The following is a 27203-nucleotide window of genomic DNA, read 5'->3' as shown; positions in this document are numbered from 1 at the left end:
TATTTGACGGTATGCATATCCCCGCTTTGTACCCCAAAAAGCAATAGGATTTCAATTGCTTGCAAAGAAATATTTAAGATGGGAGATTGACCCATAGGTGATATGATAAAAGCCACATGCTATCTTAACCACTTGACAACCACTTGAAGGATTGCTTTCTTCACCCAAACAATGTTGCTGTAATGCTTTGACATCAAGGTATTAAACACTGAATTCTGAGCATGAACCCCATCTGATTGCTCCACAGAGCATCAATGTGTGCCATATACAATATGGTGCTGGCCACTTGTTAAGGTTAATTGAGGCATTCAGTGACACTAAAAACCACCCAAAAGGATCTGATCACCCCACAGAGCTGTCAGAAGCACCACAGTGGCAGACTTTGCCTCTTGCAAGATGGTGGCGCCACTAAATAAGTTAAAATGGTCTCCAGACTCTCCTGAGAACTCTGGAGGATACTGGTGCTGCATTCGATGATGCAAGTGAATGTAGCTCAGCTTACTAATCACATTTGATTTATTTGTGACTAGTAAAATAAAAACTTAAAATGTAGTAAATGTAAATTTTCCACTGTCACCATCAGGGGAACATCCACTTCCAATAAAACGCAAGTCGGTTTATGTATATACAGCATGAGTATTTTTGAGCAACTCTTAAAATTTGTGCTGTATCTATGCCCAATGGTGCTATCTAGTTTTCAAACATGGTTTGAAGGGGTAATTTGAATTGCCCAGGTTCAAAGATGTCCCAAAAAGGACTTGGGCACAGACTGACCAGGTGGCAAAATTCCAAAAATTTACACTGCCCAAATGTGGCCTACCCCCCCCCCCAAACAACTTGTTAAACCCATGCATGGGGATGTCTCTGTACTAAGGAGATTTTGCTGGATACCTATTGGTGTTTTGACAGCAACTTATACCAGGAGCTGTAAAATCTGAAACAAATAAAAAAAATTGACAAATGCCAGTGGTAGAATTAGTATTTACAATAGTTGCGTTTGAAATCGGGTATTTTGGAGGTAAATTGAACTGATCAACTTCAAAGGTCATGAGTAGTATGACCAGATTAGAAAAATAGCTTGAAATGGCAAAATGCTATTATATGATAACATTGGTTATTTCTAAACTCGGGACAAATTAGTCTAGCCTTTTTTCATAAGCTTTTGTAAAGGCCTAAACATAAGTCTAAAGTACTTTCACCTATATATTTATAGTAAGTTTGGATATGAAGGGATCTAAAGAGTCCTTGTTATAAAAAATATAACTTGTGGTTACAACTTGTGGAGCTAAACATGAGCACCGCAGGAATGTTAAAACAGCTCTCTCCTTAACTGCTTAATGACAATTGACGTCACCCGAAAACAAAGGGCAACTATGATTGACTTGCCCGGACAGTTTTGACTTCAAACGGGTGCAGAAAGCAATCTACTGTGTTGCTGTAATGCCTTGACGTCAAGGAATTGAACACCGCGACCGCGATCGGGATCAGGGGCAGTGTCTGGCCCCTCCCTGGGTCGTCAAAATCCACCATACACTATATGGCTGTGGGCAACAGATCTTAAACTTCAAAGGTGTCGCTGAAAGGCTTCGATCACTAGGCATTCAGCGACATTGAACGCCGATCCCAGGACGTGCTGTGAGCGCTCTGGAGACCTGTCACAACCGCCACTGCGAGTGATTTTTGCCACTCGCAAGATGGTGGCATCCTTTAAGGAAAAAAAATCAAATTGAAGTTCTTGTTTCTCCAGACCCTCCTGGGAATCTGGCTCCACTTGCAGGTTGAATACATGCACTGTATCTAATCATGCAAGTCCATGGAGCCCAGCTTTCTAATCACAATGTGATTAGTAAAATAAATTTACAAAAATAACAATCAAGGAACCCTTCAAGTTCCAAAAAATATAATATATATCATTCTTGTGAGCAAGTCCTAAAACTAGCACTTTAGCTTAAAACAATTCTCCCATGGAAAAAGTTAAAATACTGGCATGTTAAATGCCCATGGGGTGTCTACTTTTAAGGGTAAATTGAATTGGCCGGGTTCGACAATGTCCCAATTAACACAGGGGAAGGATGACCACACCTAATTTCCAATTAGAAAAATGCACACATCCCAAATGTGGCCTTCTAGTTCACAAAACTCCAACAAACCCATGCATGTGGGTATCACTATACTTAGATGTTGCTGAACACATATTGGGGTGTTTTATGATGGTGACATATACCATAACCTTTTAATTCATACATGAAGTAAAATGTGTGTGGGAAAAAAAATGTGAATGAAAAGAGACTACCACAAAGTTTGACAGTGGTGGTAGAATTAGTGCATGGAAAGAGTTAAAATACTAGGATTTGAAATACCCTGGGGTGTCTAGTCTTCAAAAATATATGGTTTGATGGGGTTAATTGCATTGGCCAGCTTCAAAGATACCCGAAATAGCACATGCAGGAAGAATTACTAGATTTGAAAGAAATGGTTTTGAAATAGCAAGACGCTACCTGTGGCTATTGCCCTGTAACATGCAGAAAAAAAGCAAAAAAAAATTGGTATTTCTAAACTCAGGACGAATAGTAGAATCTAGCGGGTTTTTTCATTACCTTTTATAGATGAGTAAAAGGTTTTTCAACTAAAAGTAATGTTAAAACAGCCATTGTCATGAAGGGTACAAAAAAATAAAATCAGCCTTTGTCACAAAGAGGTTAATACCTTGTTTTTATATATTGTTTCTGTACCTTAGCTTCAATATACTATAAAATCTCTGGTATACACAACTAACTTTTTTCCCCTCAAGAGTCCTGAAAGGGGAGTGCATATTAAAATGTGCTTATGCTACATGATTGCTCCGTGAGAGTGGTTGTGCATTGTGGAAACTTTCCATGCCACAACAGTCATAATAGGGTGGTTATTGCCTTTGGTTACCAAGTCACAATCAACACTGTCCTGTAATGGATTGCTAAGCTTAAGGTGCTTACAGGCCAGTTGCAACTCAGCAGCAGATGACCCTCCCATCAGGCAGAGGGGTCATCGGGTCCCAAGGTAAACGCATTAAATTTGATTCCATTACTATTGGATGACTGATTAGTGACAGCGTATTCATAGATCGATGTCAGTGGCCTAAATTTGTCAAAATGTAAAATAAAATTTGCAATGACTTCAAATTGAATTATCTGACTATAGTTCTATTAAAAAAAAAAAATTGTGTAGAGTGAGTCCTTATGGTCTAATTTCAGATGACCATCCTAACCCCATTTTAATTCTCATTTAATCGTTTAAGGGATTAAAGTATTTAACCTTGTGTGTGGGCAAGATGGGCCCAGTCAGTCTAAACACTAAGGTTAAAACTAAACTTAACACACACACACACCCCCCAGTATATCAATATATATATATATATTTTTAGTTCCAGTCTTTCATAGGGGGGAAATCTATAGCTTTTGCCCAGCCTGTCTCCTGATCTGGTATTGAGGGTGCTGTGCTCCCAGCAGTCCACTCAACCGAAGCATTTGGAAAAACTGGCTGTAAGTTATTTAGCATACTTCCTTGTCTTGGAGTATGGGCTCCATCAAGTGGTAGTTTTTATTACACAAAAAATAGACTAAGAAAAATACAATATTCCTTGTGTTATTTGGTGGGTACAGCAACAGTTTCTCATGGAACAATCTGAAATCTTCATAGTAGCTTTTTTGTTCCAGCATGATGCACCATTGAGCTCCCTGCGTGTATTAGAATGTGAGCTTAATCAAGGCCGCCACAGCAAACGATGGTTAATGGGCACAGCGCAAGTGAGCTGGCAGATCCAACTGGTATGGATATGAAGACCCCCGAACCTGCTGGTCTGATAAGATCTGAAGATGTATTTCTAGCATGTAACATTGCAAGCATAAGATTGCAGGAATTGCTTGTGTCTTGTACGCAAGTGCTTAAACCTTAGATCACAGATAAAGCAATAGTGTGCAGCCGGCTCCTACAGTTTGCTTGTACCACACTCATTGTGTTTAGCCCTCCTGTGCAGGCAGTTTTCCTGCAGACTGTTCTGGTGCAAAGATGCCCCCCAGTTGAAACAGAAGTTGGACAAACCCTGCAGCTGCTGGCCTAAATCCTCAGTCTCCTTTAAAAAAAAAAAAAAAAGAAAGAAAATGTGCAAAGGACAAATGTCTCTTCCGGCTATCACTAGCCCAGGGGGTTAGCAGCTACTGTACAGTTATGCTTTCTATTACCTCATTTCACAGTATGATCATCTGCTCTGGGAAGTGCTTGGCTGGCCCACAATAACCTGGTGAAATCAGAAGTCTTCTCACTAACTATGCGTAACACAGAGCTAGCCCAGCCCTTTCTTGAGATATCTGCTGGTCTTGATTCATAAAAGCTAGTGAAGTGATGGAGGTACATAAAACTGCATACAGAGATTAAAATTAGTACCATTAGTCAAGCTCCTGTGGCTCAGGTGTGTGTCATCAGTGCTTACTCAGGTAAGGTTTTTAAAATCAATAGGAACAACTTCTAGGAACAGGTAATTATGGCCCCATTCATGGTGTGTTTTGGACACGCTGAGTCTACCTCTAGAGTTTCTGTAATGTGATCGGTGTTCTAATTCTTGCTCGTAAGAATTAGAACACCGATCTCGTGGTCCTTTTCATTAGAACATCTTCACAGCATGGGACACTGATCACATTAGAATTGGCAGAATGGTTATCCTATCAAATCTTGTATTTCTGTTACTAATTTACCATTACACTGCTCTTGCCAGGGTCACTCTTCTGGAGTTCTTAGGCCTTTAGAAAAAGAATATAGAATAATGCCCAACAACAATGCTGCTCCCTCTCCAAACAGCTACTTTTTATTTTACATAGGTGTCCATGTGGAAGCCCCAAATGTAACAGGGCAAAATACATTGTGTGAAAGAGAACAGGAGCCTTTTGCTTTTGTCTTTATTTCATTTCGCTTTGAAACAGCATCAATTCTTTTATGTATACTTGCTCAGTTAGAGAGTTTGTTGGGATATAGTTAGGTGCATGATTAAACATTTATACCAAACAGGTGCTAATGATTTCAATATTTTCAATATTTCAAGGTCTTTCCCAGCCAGAAATTTCAAGGCCGACAGGGGTTTTCAGATATTCTGTCCAAGCTCTTGAAGATGCACAAAGTAACAGCCAATGTTGAGGGCCATAGTCTTGGTGGCTTGCCAACAAAACTTAAGGCAGCCGATGAAACACACACATCATGCTTTCTTCCCTTTGCAATTTGAAGATGTCAGGTGGTGCCATCACCTCAGCACTGTGGGGTCCTGGTACACCCGTCTACTGTCTGGAGAAGTGGTCTCCATGGAAGACTTGTGGCCAAAAAAAGACAACATACCCCCGATGTGTAAACAAGGCCAAGTGACTCAACTATTCACAAAAACACAGGAACTGGAGAGCTGAAACATGGCAGGAGATGTTCTGGACTCATGAGTCAAATTTTTTAATATTTGGCTTTAGCAGGAGGAAGTTTGTTTGCCGAAGTGGAATGGAATTGGGATTTGGTTAGAATTCATAGTAAAGTTGACTAGGTGAAGTGGTTTTCACTTATACATATTTAAAGTCAAACTGCACATCCCATCATATAATGTTAAAATAAAAGCACTCCCTCCATGATTTCCCCATATGTGCCAAACAAATTAATTAACTTTAAACTCCTTTGTGCACCTTATTAAATGTATCTAATAAATTATTATTATTTATTGTTTTATATAGCGCCATCAAATTCCATAGTGCTGTACAATGGGTGGACAGGACACAACAAGCAGTTTGTAACATAGCAATTTCACTTACATGGCGCACACACAGTCCAAGTTGTTGACAGCAACATATTTCAGAGTAGGCATTTGCAAGAAGATTTATTACATATTTATGCTAAAGAAAAAAATCTAAGCTAAAAAAATACACATTTACACAAGCATGAATGCACCTACTTTTCAAGGTTAGCGTTCCCCCTAATGGAACTTGCACCCCACAAAGGTCATCATTATGAACAGACATTCCTATTGAGCTTCTCCCCCAAGAAGAGCTTGGTAGCTCTTGGTTAGCGTGATATTTCCTTTAGATTTCCTGTAGATTTAAAGGTGGAGCAGAAGCTCATTGAGAATGCACCTTTATAAAGTATAGCCAGGAAGTAGAAATCTGAAATTTATAGTTTATAGTTTATAAGCCTTCTCGGTTTGACACGGGTAGTATTATGGTTTTGCCTTTAGCTTGCCAATATATATGCGTATCCCTGTCTGTAAAGGGTAAGCAATGTGTCCCGGTTTACTAAGTGACAACAACAGCCATATAGGAAAGGGTTGGTTCTCATTTAATTCCTGCAGTGTAACAAAATTCTGCCCAGGGCTGCTTGTTGCTACGTAATAGAACAAGGACTAGTAATGATGGATGTTTGAAACAGATACGTGATCCCTTCCGCTCATCTAATGAACTACAAGGTGGAGAGGTTTATTCTTTTGGAAACCTAAATTTCAGTAGACTACCACGTCTGGAGAGATGTACCGAGCCTATCAACCTTCATTACCATCTGCCAATCTTTACTTACAAGAAAAGTGGGACCGGACCAGATATGAAGAGCACAGGAGAAAGGTGAGTACAGAAACTCTAGAATGTTTTTGGAGGATATTATTATTATTTATTGTTTTATATGGCGCCATAAAATTCCTTAGCGATGTATACATATATGACATCCAAGCGAGGACTACACTGCCAGAAGTGCACAAGTTCCAGATAGTGTTATGTAGATGACAATTGCACATGTTTAGGGCTATAGGCTTTATTTGCAGGGGCCTGTAAAGCTTAGCACAGGGAATTGTAAAGAATGGTGCCAAGATCAGTTTGCCTATAACCTCAGTGGCCCTATGTCCAACCCTGGCAGGATACCTTCTTTATTACTATATTACACATGAAGCAGTGGTGAAAGAATTATACGCAGCCTCCTATAGATAATTAAAGAATCCAGATGACCTCTGGCTGTTTGCTTTTTTTCATTAAGTTTAGCAGATTACTATGCAAAGAGGCTTACACACACAAACACACACACGCACACACAAATCTATTGCTGCTTACTAGACTATATTGCTTTTTTGTGCATGCTATGAACACCTATGCACTGCTGAGGAGTGCTCATACTCTTTACATAAATCATTTAATAATTGGGGGTCTCATATGTCCTGAACACAATTATAATAAATATCCTTTTTCTCTCGACCATGGTTCTTTGTATTCTCTTGTATCCTCAAGACTGCCAGTTGGAAAAGTCCAATAAGTGAATGAATGAAATATTACTTGATACAAATCTACCAGTAATAATCATTAAATACATGAAAATATGGGATTATTTTGTTTCACTACTGTATGCTTCACAAGTGTCTGAATGGTCAGGGATTCTACTTGTATTAAGTTCTAACGAGCAGAATGTGACATCAGATGAAATGGAGCGGTCAGATGAAACTAAATCCTATGTAATATTGATGATTCTCTGGTGTCCTTGTAAAAGCTCTGTTCTCTGTGTTGTCAGGTGTTGATGGCTACTCCAGCTGTGGATACAAAGGGCTTTCCAACACCCACTCATCTGCTAGTGAACCTGAAAAAAGCCCAGGTGAAAAAAGATGTCCCTCATAAATCGTAGTACTACTGCTTACCTCATTCACTTTTGCAGCAGCTATACGGCTATGGCAGCCACCATCGGGCACTACTAAGTGTATATAAAAGATTCAATTCCATTTGGCATATGCTTTCTCAGATGCGTGGGAAGCATTTCCGCATTGCAGTTTTATTTCTGCTTAATTATGTAGTAGCCTCTACTACATATAATTTACTCCCCTCATTCATTGAAATGAAATATTATAGCCTGTCAAATTCTGGAAACCTCATCAAATAATTGTGAATGCCTCAAAATTCACTTTTGTTGGATTGCCTCTGGTCCAAGTTGTACTAACTAAGGTTGAGCATACTAAAACCAGAAAAAAATAATCACATGTAAATAATTAAATAAATAAACACTTATGGATGTTTGTGATTACGGTTTTCATAGAGTCTTAGTCTCCCTATATATATTCATGTTTATGACTATATAATTTTTAAATCTCAAGCACATTGAGATCTGACCAAACCCAAATAATGTTACCATCAACATGCTGTAAAAAATAAAGTTAAATAAATCGAGAAGGAGCAAGTGAAGATGGACAGGGCATGTCTGTGAAACTGCTAATAAAGAGCGAAGTGTATTTGGCTGCACAAAATGTAAGAGCTTTGTTGTGTTTCTTCCCATATTATTGAGTACTGGAAATACTTATCATATGTAAATCGCTTATTCAAACAATACTTAACCATAAAATAATAATTCAAATAGTAACCCCAGCTCAGTGTTAAAGGAGTGAAACAAAAATAGACTGAATTAATTTTTGCCATAAACCAAGGTGAGCATAAGGCATCTAACCCAAAAACTAGACATCTGTAAGTATATATATCAAAGTTGCTCTGCTGTGAGTGAGGGGATATTTCTTTTTTGGGGGGGGGTATTATATTGTCTTTGCCTCTTCTATGATTTGTTACCAGATGGAGAAACAACTTCAAGCGCTAGTAGAGAGGCAAAATAAAATCCACTCATCTAAACTGAATGCTATCAGAGAATCTCATGGATTACTGGATAATTGGAACACATACTCTCCTCGTAGGTATGTGCAATCATCTAGAAGAATGTTCAAAAATATGTTGCCAACATTTCAATATCATAGTGTTTCGCTATTCCTAATGACATTGGCCCTGAGATTAAATACTGGGTAAAAGGGTCCGATTTTCAAGGGACCCAAAGAGAAAAACTATCACTGTTCATAAGCCATGTGGAGTAGCAAATGGCTGGTCAACATATGGTTGCTGGGTCATGTGGCGGCCAAGTTGTGCAAGTTCCTACCAGCCTAGTCATCCATGTCGACCAAGTTGCTTGTTTCTATGAATCCATTGCACAGGGACTTTTGATGCTGTAGATGTAATACCCCTTCTCTTCTAACATTATTCTAATTATTGTTATTTGACAAGTTTTGTCATGGCACTGTTGTTAATGGCAATAATTCCCATAGCCTTATTTTTGCTTCTGTTCCTGCATCCTATGTCAAAGCATCCTTGCCAAATTATATGTCTACAGAATCCTAAAAAATAAAATGTATCATTTGTTTTGTGGTTTTTTTTCTTATTTCACAATTTAATAGCCTTAATTCAGGATACCGTCTGCAAACTATGGTGGAGATCACTCAGGAAAATGGGAGAATGCTAGACCGAATCTCAAGGAGGGAGTCTGAGTATCGGAAATGGCAGTCACAGTGGGCAAAGGTGGAACAGCTCAGAGAAAATATCTCCCGGTACCCACGAACCTCTGAGCTTGTTTGGGTAAGAGAAGGGAACAATAATGACTGCCGTGGAGATGGGTTATACATTTCAAATATACCGTATTTGCTCGATTATAAGATGACCCTGATTATAAGACGACCAAAATCTGAATATTAATTTATGAAAAAAAGAAAAAGCCTGAATATAAGACGACCCTATAGGAAAAAAGTTTAACCAGTAAATGTTAATTCATGTAAAATATGTGAACAATTTTTTTTTTAATAAAAGCTATGATTGAGAAAAATATTTTGTTTTTATTTACTTTTTTTTCAACCTGCCCCCCCCAGTTATGCACATCTGCCCCAGAAATGCCTTATACCCCCTATATGCCACTGTGCCCCATGAAATGCCTTTTAACCCCCTATGTGCCTCTCTGCCTCCAGCATTGCCTTATACCCGTATATGCCACTCTGGCATTTAGGGGGTTAAAAGGCATATTATGGGTCAGAGTGGAATATAGGGAGGTATAAGGCATTTCAGGAGGCAGAGTGGCGTATAGAGGGTTAAAAGGCATTTCTGGAGGCAGAGTGGCATTAAGGGGGTTAAAAGGCATTTCATAGAGCACTCTGCCTCCAGAAATGCCTTATGCCCCCCATTTAACACACCCTCCCCCTCCCTCCTCCAAACTTACCGGAGCTTCTGAGTCCCCGGTGCGTAGTCCGGGCAGCGTGTAGAGCTCTACGCTAGTCGTGTATCTCTCTCCGTGGTGGCATACAGTTAAGATCCTGGCAGCATAGACATAAATGCTACATTACTGGAACCTTTAGTGCATCCCTGGTAGCCCAATGAGGAGAGATCTTTGCTTGCTCCCCTTTAACCACCAACCCAAACAAGTAGGATTGGGAGTTCAACATGCTTGGCAATAAGAATTCAGTGAAAGGTCCCCACCTCCACAATCTACTCTTTGAAAATTACTATGATGCTTAATTATGTGCTGTGTGTTACAGGGGAGCCAGCAGAGAGTCAAGTTCCTAGACTTCAAGAAGAATTCGGACGTTGAAGACTTTACTGATGGGAGTGAGACACAGATGAACCATAGACGTGAGTAATCAGAAGATCAGCCCCAAGCTGTCCATAGGGCACCACAGCCAGTCAGGAGACCAAGAGCTAGAATGCATACAATTGCTAATATGCAGCTGTCTGAAAACATATTTTTCAAAAAGTAAAACTGTTTTGAAAAGAAAACAGTAAAAACTTTTTACCTGCCCGGGCCAAATTAACTCACCAGTATTCTATCATGATCTTTATAAACCTTCCAATCTAGCCCCTCTGCCAGGAATGTTTAAAAGAGATTTTTTTGAGCCCAAATGAAACAGTCCCTGTGAGGCAGAAGAGGGCAGAATTGTGTACCTTAACAGTTTGAGTTGCAGCCATGTGAGATTATGTGGCTGGCAAACAGGGCCCGAAAGCCCATCCACATCGGTCTCATGTGATTGGCTTTTAGATCCGTGCCCAGTGACGATCACAGTGTTAAAGATACATCTTCCAATATGAAACTAATTGAACTGAGCTGCATCCTGTCTACCAGATCAAGGGCAGGAGAAGGGCTCTACAGAGTGTGTCAGGAGATTTGTAGATGTCAATTTAATTATTGCAACATTAATACTCAACATGCCAAGAAGAACAGGTCTGGAACCAAGCATTTTATACTCTTTTGATACAGGTGAGAAGAAAAGAGCTTTCAAATCAGCACAGCTTCTGAAATCCGGAGAGATGACAGGAAGGGGATCAACAAACTCAAGCAGTACGATATCTTGCAACTTGCCCAAAACAAGAGCTTTTATCACACATCAGAATGGAAGCATTACGAAAAAAGGGCAGAATAACTTTAAGGAGTCAGATGATAACTTTGAGAATATAAAGTATGTGTCTAGCAGGGATACCGGTCCATCTCAAGAGGAATGGGGGAGTGGTTCTGTTCTGTCTAAAGAACAGGAAACAGCGGTACTGTGGAAACAAAAGGAAACATCATCATGCCTGTCAGATAGGAGAGTTTCTTTGGTGGATGACGAGTCAGATCGGTCTTCTTACTTTTCACCATTAAACAGTGGTGTGAGCCCTCGTTACCCCCGTAAGGACTTAGAGGAAAGTTCTCTGCCTTCTCCAACAGAATCTCCTGAGTTCACAAGACCAATGTCTAGTCTGAGTCAGGAGACATATGTAGGATCACCTGAAACAGGTCTTGCATTACAAGAGATTGAAATGAGGTCAGAAATGTCATCACAGGGTGAAGAATACACATTGGTTGACTTATCTCAAGGATTGAAGAATTTGTCTTTTTTGTCAAAAGGCTCTAAAGAGATTAGATCTGAACCCATATAAATATAAACCATGGATTCAGAATTTGCTGTACAAATTCAGGTTCATCGTGTAAATATTAGAAAATAAGCCTTCTGAATAAAGCATAACACAATAAAGTTGGGATCATCACAACCAAATAAGTATTTCATATTAGCATATTCTCCTCCTCTACTAGAAAATCATTGAAATCTTTTGGGTAACATAATATGTTTCTCTCATTGTATAGCAATAAATGAAAGTAAATGTTAAAGATCTGTGGATTTTATGCACATCTTAAACTACCACTCATTGTTTAAATTTGTATGGATGTGTAGTGACTCTTTCTCATGTGAAATGTTGGTGTGTTTGGTTAATGTTTTTGGTATCTATAAGACAACGCAATGACATTTGATATATTTTTATATTGTTGACTGCTTTATAATTCACTGCAGTGTATATGTTTTACAACTAATGACAAGTGTCTACGCTATACTTTTCAATAAAATGAGATTCAAGACATTTAGTGTGTGAGGAGATCCTGAAAATTTGCAATGATGGTGGTTTATAAGCGGGGTCGGAGTGGCGCTTTAAGGTGCAGATGGCTGCACATGTGTGGCCTCATTCTACATTTTTATTTAGAGGTATGGAGTACTGATGGGCAGCCGGTGAAAGCCTTCACGATGCGCCCAGACAGCCTCCACTGCTGCTGGTAGTTCTGGCGGGGCTTCTATGACGGAGCACCAGAAGGTCATGTCACGCCGGTGCTCCGTCATAGAAGCTCCGGCGGAAGTGCCGGCAGCAGCGGGGATTGTCTGCATCGCGCAGGTGCCCACCAGCCACCAGAGAGGAGGATACAGGACCCCTGCAGCACTGCGGGGGATCTGGATCCTAACCCTGTTGCTTGGCCGCAGCAGGGCGAAATGATAAAGAAAAGAAAAAAAGCACCTGCTAGTCTAGTTGTGTTAGAATTTAACCTCCCATTATGCACATTTTGCAAAAAAAAAAAAGCTAAGGGTAAAACCTACCAGGGTTTTATGGACCCACATAAATTTCCACTGCACCCATAATCAAAAAATTATTATGCAGGGAATTCTCCTCTCTGACACCCAGCGAACGTCTGCGCGATGGGCGCAGACAACCCCCTGCTGCTGCTGGCACTTCCGCTGAGGCTTCTATGACAGAGCACGCTGCCCCCACTAAACACCAGGGAGTCAGAAGCACTGGTAAGTTGGGGGGGGGTGTTATATGGGGGGCATAGGGCTTTTCTGGAGGCAGAGTGCCCCATGATATGCCTTTTAACCCCCTGACGTCACCGTGCAGTCCTGGCCGCGTCCCGCAAGGGAAGGTTCCGGGTAGCCGGAGCTGAGTAGTTCCCAGGTATGCATATTAACCCTTTAATAGCAGATTGTGATGATTCTATCTAGTTACCAAAGTTGTTAACCAAATGGCATCCCTCACCTTGACTTGTCATTGTTTAAACACACACTTAATTGATTCACCTGCATTCAAGCAGGGATACAAAATATAACATACTGGTATCCAAAGTATTAACTGACAGTAGCGTACCTAAAGGAGGGCGGGTGGCGGTCCGCCCTGGGTGCCACTAATCAGGGGGTTGCTAATCAGTAGGCTGGACGGCAGCCTAACACGGGCCTGTAAGCTGAGGGCCCGCGTTAGGCTGCATAGACCGCGTCGCGTCGGCCACATAGACGTCTGCACGGCCCCCCAGTGATGCATGACCGCCCCTCCCCTGGACCAGTGAAATTTGCAAGAGAGGCAAGGGGGTGTGGGTGAATGAATGAAGTTAGTAAGTTAGTAGTAAGATAGGGGCAGAAATGCAGTTGACATGCAGTTAAAAATAAATATTCTTGCCAACATGCGATCTTAGTTGTGAACACAACACTATATAATAGGAAGGAGTCAGCTCCAGGCTGTGTGACCCTGAGAATCTGCCCCATCACCAGTGGCGGAACTACCGGGGTCGCGACTGCGACCGGGCCCTGGAGTTCTGCCAGTCAGGGGGGCCCAAGGGGTGCCGAGCGGTTGCTGAAAACGACCGCTCGGCAACTCTTGGGCCCCCCTGACTGACAGAAATCCAGGATGCCTCCGCTCCCCGCCGCCGCTGCTGCCGCCGCCTGCCTCAGCGCTGCCCAGAGTGCAGTGTTGGGAGCGTGAGGCGTTTGTCTCGGGTGCCGGCGCTTCACGCTAAGCACCGGCATATGACGTCATATGCCGGCGCTCAGCAGTGAAGCGCCGGCACCCGAGACAAACGCCTCATGCTCCCAACACAGGAGTTGACGGTAAGTGACCTACAAAGGGGGGGTAGGGAGGGAGTGGGCAGATCGTTAGAAGGGGGGGTAGGGAGGGAGTGGGTAGATCGTGAGAAGGGGGGGTAGGGAGGTAGTGGGTAGATCGTGAGAAGGGGGGGTAGGGAGGGAGTGGGTAGATCGTGAGAAGGGGGGGTAGGGAGGGAGTGGGTAGATCGTGAGAAGGGGGGGTAGGGAGGGAGAGGGTAGATCGTGAGAAAGGGATAGATGGGTTGGGGGTGGCCTTAACAGATTCTCGCACCGGGGCCCTTTGGTTTCTAGTTACGCCCCTGCTCATCACCCTGGGATTAGGGCAAAAACCCAGAGACTTGGGCAATTTTGTGCCATACTGGCTCCAGCCCATGGCTGGTGTTATGAAAGTTTCTCCATCCACTACCCGGGCATAGGGAGGGATAAAAAATAAATAAAAGGTTTAAGATGGGTCCAGTGTTCATTGGCGCTCTTATCTGCCCAGGCATTGATGTGAAAAAGTGCCCCCAAACCTAACACAACCACACACTGGGCACTCTGGTGGACCTAACAGGAGCTCCAAGGGTACCATGGGCTCCACAGACCACTGAGGCCAGAGGACCAAGTGTTCCTTCTCTCACACTGACTTGATCTTTGCCATAAAGCCAAGAAGGATTTAGCTACTTACGTAACTGAGTAAAATATTTGGATGAAGCATTATGCATTTTATTTACATTTAGAAACACACTTGTTGCTGTTTCTATTCACATTATGGTTGAACAATGTGCACCAATACACCTATAGACAGAAAACATTCTTAATTCCTAGAAAAGATGGACATCAAACAACGGGGCTGGTGTCCCAAAAACGGACACTCGGGAGGTATGTCTCGTTTTGCAAGGTAAATCCTTATAGAATTCCCGATTAAGTCCGCATTTCTCCTCCAGTCCGCTAGAGGCCGCTGGACTAAAGTTGTTTGCGCAGACGCTTCCGCCTCTTTATATCCCCGCTCCCAGCATCCTTTGCCCTCTTCTACCAGCTCGGTCCAACATGGTGGGTCTACAATCTTCGACTGTCTCCTGTGTTATCCTTTGCCATCCTGTCTTTTTACAGACAGAAGCGACTCTGCCTGCGCCGTTGAGGCTCCCTGACACCCTTACCGAGCCATCGAGTCTAATATTAGCAGCAGACGACTGTGCTAATTGGAAATAAGGGTAGTGAAGCAGCCGCTGAGGGTGTCATGGAGGCCCGGCTGCTCAGACTTCTTCTTCGTTTTGCCGTGCGGTTGTAATTTAGTAATGGTGTGTGTGAGAATGGCTTACATATGTTTTGATTCTGTGGGCGACGTTGACGGAGCGGGCCGTGAAGCGAAGCTTCGTTTCCGGGGGCTGCGTCTAATCCAGCCCGGGGATTGCGGCCTGTCGCTACTCTTGATACATAGAATGTCCGATGTGACCTGACTCACGATGTCTTTTCTCAGATCGTTAACAGGTTAGAGAATGCTGTGTTTTGCGTCCAGCCTCTGCTGGTTCTCAACGTGTTTTCGAGCTAATGGCCGACTCCTTTCCTATAGGCGATCGGTCGGAAGTTCTTTTTTCCAGGGCTGTGGGAGATGTTAGGACTGTATTTGAAAACGTGTGGCTGTTGGTGTTCTGTTTTCTTTATGTCACTACATACGTTCAGAGTCCTGCTGGATCTTAAATCTTTGATTTTCTTTAAGTCTGGGGAAGGATCCACTCACTTGAGTGTTGGTGTCCTGCATGCTGTATGATTGACTTTAAAAACCTGGGGTGTTAAAACACAAAACACTAATGTTCCCCTTCAGGTTAAGTTGATGGGCCTCGCATTCCTACTACAGGGCCACTTGGCTCGAGTGTGTGGCTTCTTGTCATTGCCAACAATCTGGTTTTATATCCATGTTTTTCTTGAGCAACCTGCATCGAAAGTGATTGTGGTCTGCTGTGTGACCCGGTCATTGATACTGCAGGGAGAGAAGCCGTTGAAAGTATTTCCCGTGTTTGGAGCAGCTCACACCATGCCTACCAAACCCTGTCACTTTCGCACATTATTTTCGCTAGTCCTGTTGATTTACTGCTAGGCGGTTGTGATTTTGACAATATGCCATATTTAAAGGTCCGTTGCTCCATGTGCAGCTTTGGTATTGATGTGACAGGTAAGCCGTGGGCATTATGCCACCAAATGTTTAATATAAACTCTTGGTATTGAAATGCGTCCTGTGACTGCTGGTTTGTAGGAACACACTTGGTAAGTGCACCTTCCAGCATTGGTGGGGAAAGCTGCGGTGTGCTGGACTAGAGTTCCTTAGTACTTTGCTATTAACTGTTCATACTCCTGGACGCTAACTCGTTTATGCCTTTTTTTTTTATAATAGGGACGCGTCAGGACAAAGACCGTGAAAAAGGCCGCTCGGGTCATCATTGAAAAATACTACACCCGGCTGGGTAATGACTTCCACACCAACAAGCGCGTGTGTGAGGAAATCGCCATCATCCCAAGCAAGAAACTGCGCAATAAGATCGCTGGGTAAGTTTAGGGGGGGAATAGGCTTTAGATGGTTTTGGAGCATGAAATTGGTTAAATATTCAAGGAAAAGTGCGGCAGAGGTGTTCCATGCATCATTTCTGAACATGGAGGTCTCTGTTGCGTTAGGTTCCATGGTTTGGCTTGGTTGAAATGGCTCTGGATCGTTCTTGCCTTTGCTGCTTTTTGTTTTTGCTTATGATTTAATCAAAACACAGGAGCCATTCATTTTGTCTTTCATTTCTTAATCCCCCTTGGAGCAAAACCACGTTAAACCTGCATCGAAAGTGATTTTGGCTCTATCAGTCGCCTGGTCATTGATACTGCAGGGAAAGTATTATGTGAAACTTTTTCCCGTGTTTGGGGGCAATGCCTTTGGTGCCTACCAAGCCCTGTTAGCTTCACACACTGCCATAACAACGCCTAACAACTTGCAACTAAACTTTCTAAATGATAGCTTTGGCATATTTATCAGTCCTTAACTTTATTGGTTTCCCTTTTAGGTATGTCACACATCTGATGAAGCGCATCCAGAGAGGCCCCGTCAGAGGCATCTCCATCAAACTGCAGGAGGAGGAAAGAGAGAGAAGGGATAACTATGTCCCTGAGGTATGTTTACAGGAACTGTTGGGGTAGAAATCATGTAAAATGAGAGCAAAAACACCTGCACTTATTACAGTGTGTTCTCTTATTATCCTTGAACTCATGCTGAATGCCCCTCTGTTAAGTGTCTGCTGTACTGCAGTTAGGAAGTGCTCTCCTTTTTAGTGCTTGGTTATGAAAGTGGGGTGGGATGGTGGTTCTCCATGACATTTTGTGCATTAAGTTGGAGAAAGCGAAGAAAATTATGTATTTGATTTAGGAAATCGCAATAGGGATTTAATTGCAGCTTCATTAATATAATACATTAAATTAATACATTTTATAAATGTATTTGGTCATGGAAAGACAAAAGTTGCTTTGACGGCACTCATTGTCACTCTTTGAGACGGTGTTGCGGGTAGTATTTGTACGGGTTTTCACTGTTGACTATTATCTGATGTTGCATGAGTCAAATGACAGAATCTTCCCATTTTTCTTGATGTAAAGACCTTAATCAGTCCTTGGTCTCATAATAGATTCCATGGATGTACATAAGACCATCCTCGTGTTTCAACTCCCTTCTACTGCATGTATTTCTCAGATATATTAACACCCAAAATTACTTCTCCGAAAGGCATTTCTTATTTCCAAGTTAGGCTTACAATTGATTTTGCGATTCACGCTACCTCAAATGTAATTCATACAGAGCCTTATGGGCAATGTCACTTACAACATTTCAAGTGTGACTTCCACAGTTCTGGCATTGGCTTGGGATATAATGTGCAGTTCACTATAGCGCTGCATTTAAATCTATTTTCATGTAACCATTTGGTGTCCTCTTAAGCGATTTAGGTGTTTTGTGCTATGTTTGCTTGTTAAAGTATGCATTGGAAAGGGCTCAAGCAGGAATTAAACTTTATGTTCAGGCATTTATAGAGCAGCGTACACTTTTGTAAAATGTATACTTCTAAATTGACCTTAACTCTTAGGCTACTACAGAATCCTTATTTATCCCTTTTTGAAGACTAAAAATATGAAAAATCATATTTTACTGTTCTTGTCTTGGTCACTAGAAATTATCACTTTCCACCTGCTACTTTAGGGTGAAACCATAAATCTAAGCTTAATGGAGCATGCAGAGCCATAAAGTTAAGAATATTTGGTTGCGAGGCAAAACGATATGAAAAATGTTGGTTATGTAAAAAAAAATTTTCTGGTGCAGTGTTTAGAATGTGGTTGTACCACAACAATCAAATGGTTCAATGAACATGGACCTTGATAGCGATGGTTAATTGTGCACCGATGTGTATGATCAATTGTATACAGATCCTCCTTTCTGCTCTACATTAAAGCATACGTTTCGTGCTGTTAATGGTGATATCTAATACCATATCCACTGGTTAAGCCCTCTTCAGATGAGTCTGTTATGCCACTGGACAGCACTCTGCTGATCTGCGCTAATCTGTTCCCACCAATGCAGATGTAATTACAACATAGTAGCGAGGTATAAAGATGCTAAAAATAATGGAGCCATCCAGAGTTTTATTATCATTTGCTGCATATGTTTTGGATTTTCTTTGTAAATATGCTGTCATGTAAAAATGCTAAATTGTTCTTTTCTTTAGGTATCTGCCCTGGATCAAGAGATTATTGAGGTGGATCCTGACACCAAGGAAATGCTGAAGTTGTTGGTATGTATTCAGTCTCCTTTATTGGCAATCACAAGAACCAAGGGATTGATGCTTGCGTTTTGAATGCTGCCCTTGTAGTTTAAAAAACAAAAAGTGATGTTATTATAGATTTTCCAGTAAAAAGACTCTTCTTGTTTTTAAAGTTGCTATTCAACACTGAAATTGTTGTAGATCCTAGACAATTGGCACCTAGTTAATTGGCAAATGCTTGTTTTTCGAGCTGTGTACCTATTGTGTATTGCCTGCATCGAAAGTGATTGTGGCACTATTAGTGGCCTGATCATTGATACTGCAGGAATAGAATTTTGTGAAGGCTTTTCCCGTGTTTGGATGTCATACACTTTACATACCAAACCCTGTGACCTTCACACAGTGTTACTTCAGAACTACCTTTATGTAAACTTCGCTTTAATGTCTTAAATACCGGCTAAAAGCGAATTCAGGAAAGGAGGGGGGATTATGCACAATACTACCATTGGTAACAAACTGTCTAATTCAATGGTCTAACATATCAACTATTATATTTGCGTTGTAGTGTAAAATGTTTTGGCAGTAAGGTGTATGTCACAAGTAAGTTACTGTTGCCATCATGTAGTATCTGGTCTTTACAATCTTCCTCTTCTGTTTTCAGGACTTTGGCGGCCTGTCCAACCTGCAAGTCACCCAGCCTACTGTGGGGATGAATTTCAAAACGCCACGGGGCGCTGTTTAAATGTTTGTATCGTACACTTTCCAATAAATTTGGGAAAACCACATCTGCTTTGTCTGTACTTTATATCCATTCTTCTTTGAGACTACTGAAAAATAACATGTTAACAATGCTTTTTTCTGCCAATGTACCAACAGTATACAAAGGAATTGTTTAATATTAAACATATACACACCAAACAGCCATAACATGAGCACTGACTGTTGAGGTGACTAATGCTGATAATCTCTATCATGCCACCTGTCAATGATGTGTTTAAAAGCAGGACAAATTGGCAAGCGTAAGGATCTGAGCCACTTTGACAAGGGTACAATTGTGATGGCTAGACAACCGGGTCACATCTCCAAAACTACAGCTCTTGTGGGGTGTTCCTGCTCTGCAGTAGTCGGTGCCTATCAAAAGTTATCCTAGGATGGAAAAGCATTGAACCATCAGTCATGGGTGGCCAAGGCTCATTAATACATGTGGGGGAGGAAGGCAAATGCGATAGAGGAGCTGTAGATCTAATTGCGGGGAAAAAAAGTTAAAGGTCTCGGAGCACACAGTGCGTCGCAGTTTGTTGGGTGTGGGGCTGCAGACCAGGGTGCCCATGTTGACCTCTGTCCACTTTACATCAAGTGGATGGCCAGGTGCGTTCGCTTACATGGAGGTAAGCCTCACAATTTAAAGAATCTGCTGCTAGCTTTTTGGTGCCAGATACCACAGCACAACTTCAGAGGTCTAGTGGAGTCCATGCCTCGACGGGTCAGGGCTGTTTTGGGAGCTACACAATAATAGGTGGTTATAATGTTATGGCTAATCGGTGTGTGTGACGTGCTTTTATATTGCCATAGAACTTCCTAATTGAAACAAATTCTCACCCGTTAACTTTACAGAATGGAGATAGGTTTATGGCGTATCTCCTAGTCACTCGGCAAAGGGAACATATCACTGCTGAATCATTCATTTGCACATTACCCATCTTATGCTGCATTCACCATACGTCATCCTGGAGCTTTTCTGTTGGCATCTTTAGCGTGTTCTCTGATATACATAGCATGGCTCAGTGGAAATCTAAGGTGACAGAAATAGTATTGTTTCATTTAAATGATTAATGGTCTTATAGTTGGTCTCAGGCTGTCTAGGGCATCTAAAATAAGATGATATAACATGTATTTTCTCTGCACGTATGTGAGGTTGTTGGCTCCTCATTAGTCTGCTTGTAGCTTGCTGCCCAGGGGTTTATTGCGGGGCTTACTTGCACCCCTAAATGCGCTGGCAGTTTTTTGGGGGGGTTTATCTAAAATAAGTGTATATGAAAAAAGTGATAGAGCGCTTATTCCAAATACACTGACCAAAAGTTTTGAAGCTCAGCCTGTCCTGATATTCCAACCTTTCTCATCAGCTGTTGCAAAGACTGTCTGACCAGATCAGACTGCTTATAACTGTATAGATCCTTGAATGGACTGCATAAAGTAGCAGTTAGCAAAATGTGGTTAAAGCAGGCCTATCTGTATGTTTACAATTTCGTTTTCTCACATTTGTGTTTAGTAATGCTAAAAGCTATTGTTCTCTTCTAGGAACGCGCTACTCCCCCCAACTTGAGTAAAATTTACATGGAGCTTTTTATTTAATTTTATTTGAGTCATTAGTAAGATTTCTTCTGAAGTATACCTGCAGTGTTGGCTTACAAGTACACAAGTTGAGCTATTGTTGGTCATCATTTGTGTGCTTCAGTAGAAGTGAACAGGCAACAAGCAAAATGAACAAAGCCATGTTTTCTAACTCTATTCTAATAAAAACACATGCACCTGTATACATGCAGTAAAATGCACTGTCTGCAAAATGTACGTTACAGACTTAATGCTAAATGGACACAAATATACCCCAAACTCTTGTGGATAGCTTGAGACGTATTAATGCCTCTGGTTTTGGAATAGGATGTCCAACACACTCATGTAGGTGTGATGCTAGGGTGACCTCATACTTTGGTCATGTAGTACAGGGCTCGACAAATCCCAGGCGTCAGGTCGCCATGGCGACTCAGAATTTTGTCCTGGCGCCTAGGAGTTTGTCAGCCTCTTACATCCACAAAAAAAATGTCCCCGCGTCACCACGCGGGGGCGCTGCTGCTGCTGTCTGCCCAGGCATCTGGGCAGACCGCACAGCACTCAGAGCCCGAGCCTGAGATCACTCCCACGGAGTGATCCTGTAGGCTGAAACCGCGATTGCAGGAAAACCTGCAATAGCGTTTTCAGCTGCCACAGGCAGCTTCAGGAAAGGGGGTTCAGTGTTGATTGGGTCCCCACACAAGTGTGGGGACCTGACACAACATCCCCCTGCTGCCTGATCGCTCCATGAGAGCTACAGGGCAGCGTTAACCCCTTCAATGCCGCGATCGTGGCATTTAGGGGTTAATTCCCGTTTTGTAAGGGGCTCTGCTGCTGGTGGTCTGCCTGGAAGCCCATTGCAGGGGTTAACATTTAAACATTATTAAAAAATAATAAAATAAAAAAAAAAAACAGCACTGACCTGAAAGTCCAGGGTGCTTCCAGGTCAAATGCTGTGAGTTTAGTAAGTGGGCTGATGATCAGATCACTCCTAACCAACTGTTAGTTTAAAAAAAAAAAAAAATCCTGGCTCCTAACTTGTTTAGCTGGCGCCTAGATTCACAACATATTTGTCAAGCCCTGATGTAGTACACTTGTACAAAAATATCTCTGCTTTTTTGAGAAATTGCTTTGTAGATGCAAAGAAAAAAGGTAAAATAGGCACAATTGCTGCAGCTTGTTAACCACCTGTAACTCTGTATAATCGGTAGCTCATGACAACGTAAGGTTAGGATGTGTACTTTTCTCGCAGGTAGCTTTTAAGTCATTTGGACTGCATACAAATATATGTATAAAGAAGATTGTGATGGGGTTGGAGTACATGTGCCCAGAATAAAGGTTAATCTGGTCTGTTATTATTTTATTAATATAGCGCCAACAGTTTATGCAGCACTTAATATAATACATATATTCAAGGGGTATGACAAGACAAGAATTGACAGACTAAGACAAACCGATGTATTGGGTGGAGAGAGCCCTGCTCGCAAACTTACAATAACCCCCCCCCCCCCAATAACATGGAGAGAGTAAGAAGTCCTCGCTGTTCCCCACAGATTTCAGAACAGTATGTTTAATCAAGTGGTGCCTGGGTGCAGTATTTCTATGCCTGCCCAAACTAGAACTAGAACACATGCTCATACTAACATGCAAATCCACATGCACCGACTCTAACTCAATCTACATATAGACATACAGTACATGCACACTCTATCTCTTCACTCCCTTGCACTGCTAACCCCCTCATGCTTTAATATTATACACTGACACACATTCGTGCCAACACCAGAGATAAACAAACACACATGCAGACACCAAATACTCACACGGAAACTCAAATAGGTACTGACCACTGCAGACCAGGAACACTCCACAAGAGCTGCAGTTTTGGAGATGCTCTGATCCAGTCATCTACCCATTACAAATTGGCTCTTGTCAAAGTCGCTCAGATCCTTACACTTGCCCATTTTTCCTGCTTCTAACACATTAACTTTGAAATGTCCACTTGCTGCCTAATATATCTCACCGACTAATGGGTGTCATGATAAGATTATCGGTGTTATTCATTTCACCTTTCAGTGGTCATAATGTTATGGCAGATCAATATATACATATATGTGAAATGACAATGAGAGAGACTGACATGTGTTGTTTATCTGGGGTTATATTTACCTAATTTTTAGACCTGCTAAGGAGCAGACGTTTGTTATGATGTCCTGATATGTAAAACCGGAGAATTCAAACAGGCTGTACTTTCTTTTCACACGACTGTGCGTATGTGAGGCATCGCTGTGCTCAGGGATGTTGGTGAATGCAAATTAGTGATTTTTTTTTCTGGAGTTGCTCATATTCTTTAAATACAATCCAATAAGAAATTCAAAGCAACATTCAAATGTGCGCTTAAAAACCTCACAAAATAATAAAATTTGCACAAACTTTGGCAGCAAATGGTGATGAAATGCCTGACTGTAAAGTGTCAAAATGGTCCTAATTGAAATACACTTCCTCAACTTATGGTTTCATGCAGTGGTTTTGATATCTGTGACACTATTACCGCCATGCCAAATTTGAAAACCAATCCTAGTCATATAAAGTAGTTTTTTTTTTTTTAACACTTAAAGTTTATTGGTTTTACAATAGACCATGCCAGGACAAAATCAGCAAGGGTACATAGATTGGAAATTAACAATGGCAATGAGAACCAAAATACACGGAACCAAGGTTCCCAAACACTCTCAATACATCCTCGTAACAAGCCATATAACATGTGAAAAGAAAAAGAATAATAACATACAATAGAAAGCACAGACAGAAAAAAAAAAAAAAACCCACATAAAACGAAGACAAGGACACACAAAAGGGAAAAGCACACCAAAGGAGAGACAAGGAGGGGGGGGACAAGGATAGGATACCAAGAACTAGGCCGCAACCAGTCGTTGATACGCCTGAACTATGAATCCGCAGTAGCCTTGAGAAACCAAGGCGTACGGAGTGACCCCAGTATGAAGCCCGAAGGGGTATGACCAAATTGATTTTGATAGAACGTAAGCCAGGCTTCCCAAGTCTCCTCAAAAATATGTGGTGTGTTACCAGCAAAATGAGCCGCCCTCTCATATTGGCAAGTCGTAGTAAGAGAATAAAGGACATCATGTATAGAGGGGGGGGATAGAGACTTCCATTTCTTGGCGATACTAATTTTCGCAGCAATAAGCACATGCGCCAGCAGCTTCCGACGAGGGCCAGAGAGGTCATCCGGAAACATGTCCAGGAGCGCCAGTTCAATCGACTGAGGGACCTGACAGGAGAGAAGGTGAGCACCAAGATCAAAGACGTCCGTCCAGTAGCCACGCAGGACAGGGCAGTCCCACCAGATATGTGACATCGAACCCCTGGCACCGCATTGACGCCAGCACAATGGAGAAACCGTCGGGAAAATGGACGCCAACGTGGTGGGTACATAGTACCAGCGAAACAAGATCTTCCTATTAGTCTCAAAGTGGGTTACATTTTTGGAGACACCACGGATCGTGGACAGAGCCTGAAACCAGTCGGAGACATCAAATGTGCGACCCAATTCGCGTTCCCACGCGACCATATAAGGGAGCTTAACATCCGTACCAGGATTCAGCAGAGCCAGGTAACAGAGCGAGATGGCCTTGGAGACCAGTGGAGCCCGAAGGCACATTTTGACGACAGGCGTAGCCGGAGCATGTGACACAGACTTCTGCAGAACAGAGCGGAGCTGAAGGTATTTGAAGAAATCCTGTCTCATGAGACCAAACTCAGCACACAAGTCCTGGAAGGAGCGGACGTGCGATGATGTAAAAAGCTGTGAAATTGACCGGACACCATGCCGGATCCAGGCATCCAGGGACGTTTGCGGCAGGATAGCCTTCACGGCAGAGAGCGGAGCATATCGGGAAAGCAGCGGTGGAAAACGGAGAGAGAGTCTATGTTTATCCCGCAGAGCAATGGATCGTTTCGTAGTAGGTAAGGCGTCCGCCAACGACGGCCGCAGCGACTGAGGGAGCCACAGAAGATCTCCAATGCCGTATGGACGAGCATAAAGGTTCTCCAGATCAACCCAGGCCACCCGGGAAGCATCCGAGAAGAGCAGCAGAGCCTGAGCCAGATGGGCAGCCAAATAGTAGAGCTGAACATTCGGAACACCTAAACCTCCAGAGAACTTGGGCCGCTGCAGGAGCTTCGTAGATATCCTCGGACGTTTGTGAGACCAAATAAAGGCAATAAGCCGGGACCGAATGGAACGCAGGAAGGCAGCCGGGAGGACCGGGAGGCTTTTTGCAGTTGCATTTAGCTTGGACACACAAGCGAATCCTGAGCTGGGGCGAATCTCCTAAGTGACATCTCTAAGTGAGGAGTTACAAGCAAAGAAGGAGTTAAAAAGCAAAAAGGAGGGTAAAGTATACATCCTTGTTATTCCATATATATTTATATATATATTGCACCTTACTGTCTGTTTTTGCCAGTTATTTGAGCTATCCCCATTGCCAAGATGTCCTCCATGTTTGACAATGCGGTCAGGTGTACATCTTGCTCAATGTATGCAATCCTTGATCAGCGCTTCGAGGGTGCATATTGCTGTGCGAGATGTGTGCAGGTTGCTCATTTGGAAGCACAAATCCTGAGTCTAGAGGAGCAACTTGCAACACTGAGATCTATTGACAACTTGGAGAGGAGTCTGCTGCTCACTGAGCAAGCTCTCTCGCGGGTAGAGGTGGGGGAGGATAGCGGGATGGAGGTACAGGACAGTCAGGCAGCTAGCTGGGTTACAGTTAGAAGGCGGGGTAGGGGGAAAAGCGCCAGGGAGGCTAGTCCTGATCTAGCACACCCCAACAAGTTTGCCCGGTTGGCAGATGAGGGGGATGTTAGTTCAGAGTTAGCAATACTGCAGCAAGTCACTGCCTCTGACCTCCAGAGCGGTGTCTGCTCCAGTAAGGAGGGAAGGACGAGCACAGGGCAGGCCAGACAGGTGCTGGTAGTAGGGGACTCTATTATTAGGGGGACAGACAGGGCAATCTGTCACAAAGACCGGGATCGCCGAACAGTGTGTTGTCTGCCTGGCGCTCGAGTTCGGCACATCGCGGATCGGGTTGACAGATTACTGGGAGGGGCTGGAGAAGACCCAGCTGTCATGGTGCACATTGGCACCAATGACAAAGTAAGAGGTAGGCGGAGTGTCCTTAAAAATGATTTCAGGGACTTAGGTACCAAGCTCAAGGCAAGGACCTCCAAGGTAGTATTTTCTGAAATATTACCTGTACCACGTGCCACACCAGAGAGGCAGCGGGAGATTAGGGAGCTAAACAAGTGGCTCAGAAGCTGGTGTAGGAAGGAGGGGTTTGGGTTCATGGAGAACTGGGCCGACTTCTCTGTCGGATACAGGCTCTACGGTAGGGACGGGCTGCACCTCAATGGGGAGGGTGCAGCTGTACTCGGGGAGAAGATGGCCAGAAGGGTGGAGGAGTGTTTAAACTAGGGAAAGGGGGGGAGGGAAACTACAATATAGAAGGGGAAGATAGTATAGATAGAGAGCTGGGGCATATAAATGTACCTGGGGGTGGAGCGGAGGGAGGGGTTAGAATAGTTAATAGGGATAGGCTTGATAGGAGAAAAAACCATACACCTCTAAATTGTATGCTTACTAATGCCAGAAGTCTGACCAATAAAACTGGCGAACTGGAGTTAATAATGTCTGCAGAAAATTATGACATAGTGGGTATAACAGAGACATGGTTGAATGATAGCTATGACTGGGCGGTTAACATACAGGGTTATAGTCTATTCAGGAAGGATCGAAGAAAACGAAAAGGGGGAGGAGTTTGCCTTTATGTAAAGTCCAGCCTAAAGGCCACACTGCGGGAGAATATATGTGAGGGAAATGATGATGTGGAGTCATTATGGGTAGAAATATATGGAAAGAAAAATAATAAAATACTGATCGGGGTTTGCTATAAGCCACCAAATATAATTGAAGCAGCAGAAGATCAATTATTAAAGCAAATAAACAAGGCAGCAAATCACAATGAGGTGGTTATTATGGGGGACTTTAACTATCCCGACATAAACTGGGAAACCGAGACCTGTGAATCTCATAAAGGAAACCG

The 27203-nt window shown here is 42.6% G+C and overlaps 1 protein-coding gene and 3 non-coding genes across 4 annotated transcripts; all 4 read left to right on the top strand.

Moving 5' to 3' along the window:
* The first annotated feature begins 14932 nt into the window (after positions 1-14932).
* RPS17 (ribosomal protein S17) lies at positions 14933-19533 on the top strand. The gene is made up of 5 exons (XM_053464775.1): positions 14933-15019; positions 16359-16510; positions 17011-17116; positions 18715-18780; positions 19412-19533. The coding sequence occupies exons 1-5, from the start codon at positions 15017-15019 to the stop codon at positions 19490-19492; spliced, it is 408 nt and encodes a 135-aa protein (XP_053320750.1). The 5' UTR covers positions 14933-15016; the 3' UTR covers positions 19493-19533.
* Positions 15899-16031, top strand: LOC128492947 (small nucleolar RNA SNORA71). The gene has a single exon (XR_008354157.1). It is a non-coding gene; the product is annotated as a small nucleolar RNA SNORA71 (small nucleolar RNA).
* On the top strand, positions 16782-16915 carry LOC128492949 (small nucleolar RNA SNORA71). Its single transcript, XR_008354159.1, has one exon. It is a non-coding gene; the product is annotated as a small nucleolar RNA SNORA71 (small nucleolar RNA).
* LOC128492948 (small nucleolar RNA SNORA71) lies at positions 19021-19152 on the top strand. Its single transcript, XR_008354158.1, has one exon. It is a non-coding gene; the product is annotated as a small nucleolar RNA SNORA71 (small nucleolar RNA).
* Positions 19534-27203: the final 7670 nt, after the last annotated feature.

Source organism: Spea bombifrons, chromosome 4 (assembly GCF_027358695.1).
Source record: "Spea bombifrons isolate aSpeBom1 chromosome 4, aSpeBom1.2.pri, whole genome shotgun sequence".
NCBI lineage: Eukaryota > Metazoa > Chordata > Amphibia > Anura > Pelobatidae > Spea > Spea bombifrons.
The sequence above is the reverse complement of the archived record's forward strand: the minus strand, read 5'-3'. Positions and strand labels throughout refer to the sequence as shown.